General features: G+C 44.7%; 1 protein-coding gene across 1 annotated transcript; it reads right to left on the reverse strand.

Annotated features, from left to right (window-relative positions):
* Positions 1 to 362: 362 nt before the first annotated feature.
* On the reverse strand, positions 363 to 7147 carry GDF2 (growth differentiation factor 2). The gene is made up of 2 exons (XM_081864380.1): positions 6665 to 7147; positions 363 to 1917 (listed from the first exon to the last, which is right to left on the reverse strand). Exons 1-2 carry the CDS (start codon positions 7002 to 7004, stop codon positions 1010 to 1012), a joined length of 1248 nt encoding a protein of 415 aa, XP_081720506.1. The 5' UTR covers positions 7005 to 7147; the 3' UTR covers positions 363 to 1009.
* Positions 7148 to 9587: the final 2440 nt, after the last annotated feature.

Genomic DNA, 9587 nt, shown 5'->3' on the forward strand with positions numbered 1-9587 from the left:
CTTGCTGCATCCCCTTTGCCGGGTTGCTGCACTGTGGGAACCACCGCTTGAGGCTTCGTTTGGCTGCTGGCTGGGCTTTCTGCCTTTGGCTCGGAGGGGCTGGCTCAGAAATTGAACATACCTGTGCTTGGAAAATCCCTTATTTTGTCTGCTGAGCCCTTATTTTCGAGGCTGCTGGTCCCTTATTTTCAAATCTGTAAGTTGACAGCTATGCCTTAGGGCAAAGTGTGGGTAATAAATTAAATTAATTTCCCTCACCTTCGCTCCTCTTCTCTGCCAAATAGCTTGTTGACAAAATTTTAAAGACTTTGTACTTGCCGTCTCAACAGCTCCCCTTTGGGTTAAAGTGCTGCAGAATTCCAAGCTGCTAAGTGTATCTTTTATTACTATCTGGCAAACGGGAGAAATAATAATTTGAAACAAGAAAACGTCAATATTCTGGAAAACAAAAGAGGGGAGATGGTATTATATGGGCTTAGACACAGTATGTAGACCACGGAGAAAGGAAAATGGGAAGGAACATGGTTACAACGCAACGGACATGATGACAAAACGAAATGTTTCGTAAGACTACTGCCTCAAATTGCCAATATTTCCATGCTCAGCCTCAGGAAGAATGAAGAGACACCGCAAAAAGGCACAATTAGAAGTTCATGAAGGCATGTGGATCAGGTGGCCAGTGTCCTAAGCAGATCTAGCATGGACTGTGAGATGCATCAAACTCAAATACTACTAGACACATTTGCAATACCATGGGTGGGCATTGAGGGGACCTGCTAATGCAATAGGCCTAAGAGAAGCTGTAGCTGTTCCAATTTTTCAGTTTTGGTCTCAGATTCTCTATCTGTGTGTCTGTCTGTCTCTTGAGAGAGAGAAAAGTAGGTGTCAGCTTGGAAGACAACCGTCCGCATACTCAGCCATTTATTTCCAACAAGAGCTGTTCTATGAAATATCCGCAGAGATATTTCCACCGCTTGGTTCAGTTATGAAGGAGAGGTCCTCTGCTCTCCTACCTGCAGCCACATTCTGCTACCTTCATCCCTTCGTACTGGTATTTCAGAGTGGGTGTCCCGGCATCGTCATTGTAAAGCAAGGAAATGGCTTCCAGCTTGGTGGGAACACAACAAGCCTTGGCTGCTTTCTTGGGGTTCTTGTAGTGCACCAAGGTCTGGATGATAGCGTGTTTAGTCGGGGTGACGTTATCAGTCAAAGGAAAGAAGCATCCCCCTTTGCACTCAAACGCCTCATAATCCGAGGGCGCAATGATCCAATTCCAGCCAATTTCTTTGAAGTTGACGTGAAGAGATGTTCTCCGACAGTGGTTGCTTTCAACGCTGCGTTTGCTTCTAGATGAAGAACGGTGGGTTCCGCCGACAGGCAACGCATTCTGCTTGTGAACAGTGTCGTTCTTAAGCACGCTCTCCTGTTCGTGTGCCATCATTTCCCGAAGTTCCTTGTGGTTCTCCTTGATTCTGTTGCCGTTATCGTTGGAAAACACTATCAGCAAGGGCAAACGGTTGGACTCGGCTGTTACACTGATGCGCGGTTTCCCACAGGTGGGCTCCCTCTGAACATGATTTTCCACGGTGATCTGTAGCTGGCTGGTAGTCCTTGCTTTCTCCGCCTTGACCCATCTTTTCACAGTGCCAGACATATCAAACATCACCCAGCCACATTCGTGGATTTCTTTGGAGACTAGGAAAGATTGGGCATCATCATTTGGTTTCTCCCAAGGATCCCCTCCTAGACTGCCGTAGATGACCACCTTTCCCTGAAGGCGAGAGAAACAATCTGCCTCCTCCTGACAAGAAGTGTGGATCCGAAGCTCAGCTCTGGTGACTTCTTCATGCCATGGGATGGAGACGTTGAAAAGCAAGATGTATTTCTGAAAGGGGTCCATTTCCCCTGAGGCAATATCTGTGGGAGAAAATTGATAAGCATTGTTACCAGAGCTCTCTGTTATTGCGGGGTGGGAGATATGAAACGTAGGCAACCCAGTCAGTTGGGCGGGGTACAAATAAAATATAAAATATAAAATATAAAATATAAAATATAAAATATAAAATATAAAATATAAAATATAAAATATAAAATATAAAATATAAAATATAAAATATAAAATATAAAATATAAAATATAAAATATAAAATATAAAATATAAAATATAAAATATAAAATATAAAATATAAAATATATAAAATAATATAAAATATAAAATAATATCACCACCACCATTATAATTATCATCATGATCATCATTGTTTTTTTCTGGGGGGGACACAGGGGTACGCATACCCTTAAATATTTTGTGAATCTAAGTTTGGCCTCATTGAGGGGCAGTATTTCAATATGAGTAAGAAAATGAAAGTACCCCTAAACATTTTTTTAAGAAAAAAGCACTGATTGTTGTTGTGGTGGTGGTTGTTGTTGTTGTTGTTGTTGTTGTTGTTGTTAGGAATAGGTCTTATACCTGCATCTTAATTTATGGCTTGCTGCTGGTGGTGCTACAAGTTCTCATGTAAATCAAAATAGTAGCAAATAATCTGCTTGCAGCCAGTAGACAACATTTTATGGGTGAAATAAGGGATTCTTTTCATATTTCTAACAGACCTACTATGACAGCGAGGTTCAGTATCTAAAGCCTCTATCTACTATTGTTGTGGAATGATTTCAGTGCATTAAAAGAAAACTGCCTGGTAAAGAGAGAGAGATCTAGACCATCCCAGTGTCCCTATTTTCCTAGGACAGTCCCGGATTTACAGAAGCCGCCTGGGTTTCTGATTTGATCCTGGAATGTCCCACTTTTCCTTAGGACGTCCCTATTTTCACTGGAGAAATGTTGGAGGGTATGGAGTTATGCAGCCCCCAAGCCAAGGAAATAAGTACCGTATTTTTCGCTCTATAAGACGCACCAGACCACAAGACACACCTAGCTTTGGGAGGAGGAAAACAAGGAAAAAAATATTCTGAATCTCAGAAGCCAGAAAAGCAAGAGGGATCGCTGCGCAGTGAAAGCAGCAATCCCTCTTGCTGTTCTGGCTTGTGGGATAGCTGCGCAGCCTGCATTCGCTCCATAAGACGCACACACATTTCCCCTTACTTTTTAGGAGGAAAAAAGTGAGTCTTATAGAGCAAAAAATACGGTAATTATACAACCTTTAGAAGGCACCTGAAGGCAGCCCTGAATAGGAAAGTTTTTTAAAAAATGTTTTATTATGTTTTTATATACAGTGGACCCTCTAGTTACGTACCACTCTGGATATGTAACTTTCAGGTTACGAATGCGGCATGTGCAGAAGCACTCAATCGCGCCATGTGTGTGCGCAGAAGTGGCGCCTCTGCCTATGGACTTTTCAGGATGCAGACGGACCCCCGGAATGAATTTAATTCATATTCGGAGGGTCCACTGTATGTTGGAAGCTGCCCAGAGTGGCTGGGGTAACTCACTCAGATGGGTGGGGTATAAATATCATAATCATCACCACCACCACGATTGAATAGGATGTCCCTATTTTCATCAGTGCTGGAGGAGACTCTTGAGAGTCCCATGGACTGCAAGAAGATCAAACCTCTCCATTCTGAAGGAAATCAGCCCTGAGTGCTCACTGGAAGGACAGATCCTGAAGCTGAGGCTCCAATACTTTGGCCACCTCATGAGAAGAGAAGACTCCCTGGAAAAGACCCTGATGTTGGGAAAGATGGAGGGCACAAGGAGAAGGGGACGACAGAGGACGAGATGGTTGGACAGTGTTCGCGAAGCTACTAGCATGAGGTTGACCAAACTGCGGGAGGCATTGGAAGACAGGAGTGCCTGGCGTGCTCTGGTCCAGGGGGTCACGAAGAGTTGGACACGACTGAACGACTAAACAAGAACAAAAAGGAATATTGGTGGAGCAATCCCAACCTTAGGTTCATTTCTGCCTGGCGTGCTCTGGTCACGAAGAGTCGGACACGACTAAACGACTAAACAACAACAACAATATTTTCATCAGAGAACTGCTGGAGGTTATGGGCTTCTGTTTCTTTCAGGATGAATGGGCCCCCCTTCCCTGCCCTGAAAGTGGGGAGGGTGTCAATGAAAAAAGCCCATGGTTTTCCCAAAACGTTTGATTGCCTGTTAATTGGGCTGGCAGCAGAATCACCAACCGTACTAGCAATGGCACCCTCCATTGTGCTTGAGGCAGCAGGGTATTTTTTTGGGGGGGGGAGAGAGAACCAGGAGAAGCCATACAACATACTAAGTGGTGTTCCGCAACAGTGAGAAACACCTTGGGGTTCAAGAGGAACAGCTGAGGGCTACTGTCACTGCTCTCCAACATCTTCCGCCTGAGACCAATGTCCCATCCTGTCTAATGGTAAGGCCAGCCCTGATCCCAGTTTATACATAGTCTCACGCCAATTTAAAGCATGGATCAGTTTCAGGCACTACAGAACAAATTATATATCTTAACCACTAGCATTTGGTAGACTATTGGCCAGCTATCTGCCCATAAACAAGCAGCGAAGGACTTCACTGTGGCACAAATCAAACACATGCACACTCAGCAGCCAAACTGGATAAAGCCCAAGAAATCACAGGTTGATTTCTCTGCTCCTCCTTCCATTTACCTAGTAATGGCCTCCTTGTGGGACGCGGGTGGCGCTGTGGTCTAAACCACTGAGCCTCTTGGGCTTGCTGATCGGAAGGTTGGCGGTTCGAATCCCCGCAACGGGGCGAGCTCCCATTGCTCTGTCCCAACTCCTGCCAACCTAGCAGTTCGAAAGCACACCAGTGCAAGTAGATAAATAGGTACTGCTGCAGTGGGAAGGCAAACGGCGTTTCCGTGCGCTCTGGTTTCTGTCACGGTGTGCCGTTGCGCAGGAAGCTGTTTAGTCATGCTGGCCACATGACCCAGAAAAGCTGTCTGTGGACAAACACCAGCTCCCTCGGCCTGAAAGCGGGATGAGCGCTGCAACCCCACAGTCGCCATTGACTGGACTTGATTGTCCAGGGGTCCTTTACCTTTACCTAATGGCCTTCTATGAGGACTGCGCCATGACATGGCAAGGGATGAGGGGAGTAATTAAGGCATGCACTTTGGGGGGCGGGGGAAGAGAGAGTTTCCACTTAACTTTCTGCCCCTTTTGGAGCTCCTCTTTGTAAAGGTCATAAGCAAATAGAATTGCTGAGCACATTTTATCTCCTTATTATTATTATTATTATTATTATTATTATTATTATTGAAATTTATATACTGCCCTTCATCTGAAGATACCAGGGCGGTTCACATCATAATACAGTGGTACCTCGGGTTAAGTACTTAATTCGTTCCGGAGATCCATTCTTAACCTGAAACTGTTCTTAACCTGAAGCACCACTTTAGCTAATGGGGCCTCCTGCTGCTGCCGTGCTGTTGAAGCACGATTTCTGTTCTCATCCTGAAGCAAAGTTCTTAACCTGAAGCATGATTTCTGGGTCAGCGGAGTCTGTAACCTGAAGCGTATGTAACCTGAGGTACCACTGTAATGCAAAACGAGAGCAAACAAAAAATACATAACCAGAACCAAAACAAACCAATAACCTTAACAATCATAATTATTTTGCTATCTGAATTCTATTCCTGGTAGCATTCCCAGGGGTGCCAGCTTCTCAAGGCAGTTGAGGGGGCCCAACGCGATGTGCTGACATCGCATGCAAGGAGTCAGGGAGTGGAGCTGAACATCCTCTGAACATTGAGGAGGTCCTCAAAAAAACAAAACCAAAAAACCCAAAAAAACTGGGGGGGACGGGACAAAGTGCCTTGGCCCCCAGGAACTGGCGTCTACAATTGTTCCTGAAATGTGGTCCTAGTTGCTGTTCTTTTAATTAGTTTCACTTTTTAAAAAAAGCACCCTAAGGTGTCTTCACATTGGTGCGAAGAGGAAAGTATTTTTGGGTCTCCCTTGAAGCATAGCAAATAAAGATGGGCTCAAACCTCAGATTGGGGTTGTTGTTTTTTATTTAATAGGGCTGTCATATTTCAATAATTGAAAATCTGGACACAAAAGTTATTGAGCAAAATGTTTTTCGGCAAAGTTCTGAGCTTTTTTTTGGGGGGGGGCGCAACACTGTTGAGTTTTTGAGTTTTCCCCAAAGTCCCCCCATCCCCCCACAAAATCTCAAAAATATCTACTCTTCGACATGGAATTTCCCCGGACATTACAGCCCGGCTGAAATTCTAGACGTATGGCAACCCCAATTTCTTGAAAACTAGGGCTAATTTTAAAATCCTATTGAAGTATCGTGATTTGGCCACTGCCAGAAACAGGGACCTTCACTGGGGAGACAATTGACATCAGGAATAAACTCAGAAGGGTTGGCTGGCTGTTCAGTTGGCAGGGGCAGAGTGCCAGAGATGTTTTGACAAGCCAGCCCTAAATTACATTATCAGTTTATTGCTGGTATCTGATTTCTTCTTGATTTAAAAAGAAAACAACATCTTTTATATTATATAATTAAACGTGAAGAACGATCAGGCTTGCTGATAGAGCAAGTAACCACAGCTGCAATTTCACAAACACTTAGTGTAAGATCCATTGAACTTAATAGGACTTACTTTTGAGTAGGCACACAAAGGATTCCACTGCAGGATTCCTACCCACCGGGAAAACCAAGCCCACACATTGCGGAAGAAAACCCTCATACCTTCAGGACTGAAGCTACGGACAATGTTGGATATGGGGCTGGAAGACTTGTCCTTGGTATATCGATTGTACAAATCAATCATGAATTGGGGTGGCTCCTCTTTCATCTTCTCCTGTGAAGGTATCTCTGATAAGTTCAAGTTCCTCAGGAAATCGGCTTTCAGATTCTCCAGGAAAGCCTGAAAGTCGAAAGGGGCCTCTTCATCCATATTCCCAAGGTCACCAGAGTGTTCGGCAGAGTTTCCCGCGGTGAGTAATCTGCTCCTAACATCCACAGGTTTGCTGTTGGTCAGATGGACGAAGACGATATTCAAAAGAGCCAAGGCACCAAAATAGTACATTTTGCATGTGCTCCCTTCTCCGGTGGGGGAAAACCCAACAGAGATCCAGGAACGTCTTGTCCGATTAGAGTCTGAGGAGTGAGGAGGGGAGCAAAACCAAAAGCTAGACACTTTCTGAAGCTGTGTGGCGGCCGCACTTTTCCCCAGCCCCAGACCCTTGTGAATTGTCAAGTAGACTGGTCATACACTTGCCCTTATCTCAGCGATTGATGCTAACATTTTAGTCCCTTATCTATTACGGCTCTTCACTAATGAAGATTCTATAAACATGCGGACGAGCACATATGGCTCATGAAAAGCCATGGCATTCACGATGGAATCTATGTTCTCCTTTGGGGGGGGGTCATCATTGCTTAATGATGTTCCGTTGTCATTTCCTTGCCAGCGACAATATGTATTTTAGGAGGCCTGATAGGAGGCTTGGAGGGGGAGGAGGGGAGTGAGGTTTGTAAAGTGTTTTCCTAGATTCCCGCAGCAAAATATTAACACCCCCACTACAGCTAAAAACGTTCCTTAAAATACTTTCCAAACGGTGCCGATGTACTCTGATGTTAGACACAATCCTATGACGATGCAAATAACCCGTAAAGGGGACTCATTTATCAGCTAAGTGGTATTGTTTGTACACAGAAGATGATCTGCTTTCTGTCATCTCCCCCCCCCCCCCAGGACTGTCAGTTATCACTTGGGTGGATATGATGGCAATTCTTGGTTTTCTGGTAAGTAACAAACATTATTATTGTGCAGTAGCGCCTTACAGACCAAATGAGTTTGTTCTTGGTATAAGCTTTTGTGTGCATGCACACTTCTTCAGATACACAAAAGCTTATACCAAGAACAAACTTAGTTGGCCTCTAATAATGATAATAATAATAATTTATTATTTGTAACCCCCCCCCCCAATCTGGCTGGGTTTCCCCAGTCACTCTGGGCTTCCACAAAGACCAAAAATACACTAAGATGTCACACATTAAAAACTTCCCTGAACAGGGCTGCCTTAAGATGTCTTCTGAATGTCAGGTAGTTGTTTATCTCTTTGACATCTGGTGGGAGGGCGTTCCACAGGGTGGGCGCCACTACCAAGAAGGTCCTCTGCCTGGTTCCCTGTAGCTTTGCTTCTCGCAATGAGGGAACCGCCAGAAGGCCCTCGGCACTGGACCTCAGGGTCTGGGCAGAACGATGGGGGTGGAGTCGCTCCTTCAGGTTTACTGGGTCGAGGCCGTTTAGGGTGCTACTGGAAAATTTTGTTATTATTTATTTATATTTTGACTGCGTCAGACCAACACGGCTACCTACCTGAATCTATTATTATTATTATTATTATTATTATTATTATTATTATTATTATTTTGTTGGGAGCTGTGCAGAGTACCTGGGGCAACCCACTCAGATGGGCGGCAATAATAAATAATAAATTGTTATTGTTATGTAGCCTTTTTGCACACAAAGCTTCCTTCCTTAGATATACAGTAATACGTTCCAACATGAAGCTCTTTATGGGGCTCAGGCAAGCCTCCGAGGGGAGCAAGTTCTATGGGGCAGTCGCTGGACATTGATTTGTGATGAGAAGAAAACAGTCTGTGCATATTGTTACAAAAGTCGGATGCCTGCCCCCTCTCTGCTGAGCGGTGGCCAGAGCCCATGAGGTCCCAGGCAACCCCGCGAGGACCTGTGTTCCTTTGAAGAACGGAAGACACGGTTGAGACTGTCACGGCTTTAAGAAATGTGCTTTCTTAACCTATTTACACTTTCAGTCTGCATGGAAGGGAGTCAAGATCTTGCAGCATGGCCATTTCAAGAGGGGCTTGTCCCCCACAGCTGAGCAGAGCTGGAGTCTAAGGTATCTCTCCCAGCCTGCCTTCAGCCAGCCTGCCCAAGATGGATCTCAGCTCTTCTTCCTGCTTCTTCCTCCCACCATTCCTTGCTTCCACACACCCCATCACCTTGGTAACCTCTTACTCCCCAAGCCATTCCTTCCCAATGGCCCACCAGTGGTCATGTTAAAAGGTTTGATCTTCACTAAACCAGCCAGGCTGGTTTGCATAAGCCAGCCCAGGGATTCCCTGTTAAAATGCATCTCTGGGTTATTTGTGGGGCCTGCCTGGTGTTTTTACATGAGTAGAATGTGTGCTTCTATTTAAAATGTACCTCTGGGTTATTTTTGGGGCATGGGAATTCTTTCTTTCTTTCTTTTTCCAAAATATAGTCCGGCCCCCACAAGGTCTGAGGGACAGTGGACTGGCCTCCTGCTGAAAATGTTTGCTGACCTCTGGTTTAAGGGGACCCCACCCAAAAGAATCTATAACAATATGATGGAATTCTGGTACAATAAGCTCCCACAGTCTGCACAGATAAGTTAGAATGAGCACCATAGCAGGTAGAAGTTAAGTAGTCCTACTCCAGGTTTTGCTGACTTCCAAAGAGTCATATATAATCAGGAACAAAGCACCCTTCAATCTTGTGAGCCCTTCTGAGAGTCATTCTTGCTATCATTTTTTACAAAGAGACTTAGAAGCAGGTGTGCCTCACATTTCCTAGGCTTCTAGGAAATCATAGAATCATAGAGTTGGAAGAGACCACAAG

The sequence above is a fragment of the Podarcis erhardii genome, assembly GCF_964252035.2.
Source record: "Podarcis erhardii genome assembly, chromosome: 5".
Taxonomy (NCBI): domain Eukaryota; kingdom Metazoa; phylum Chordata; class Lepidosauria; order Squamata; family Lacertidae; genus Podarcis; species Podarcis erhardii.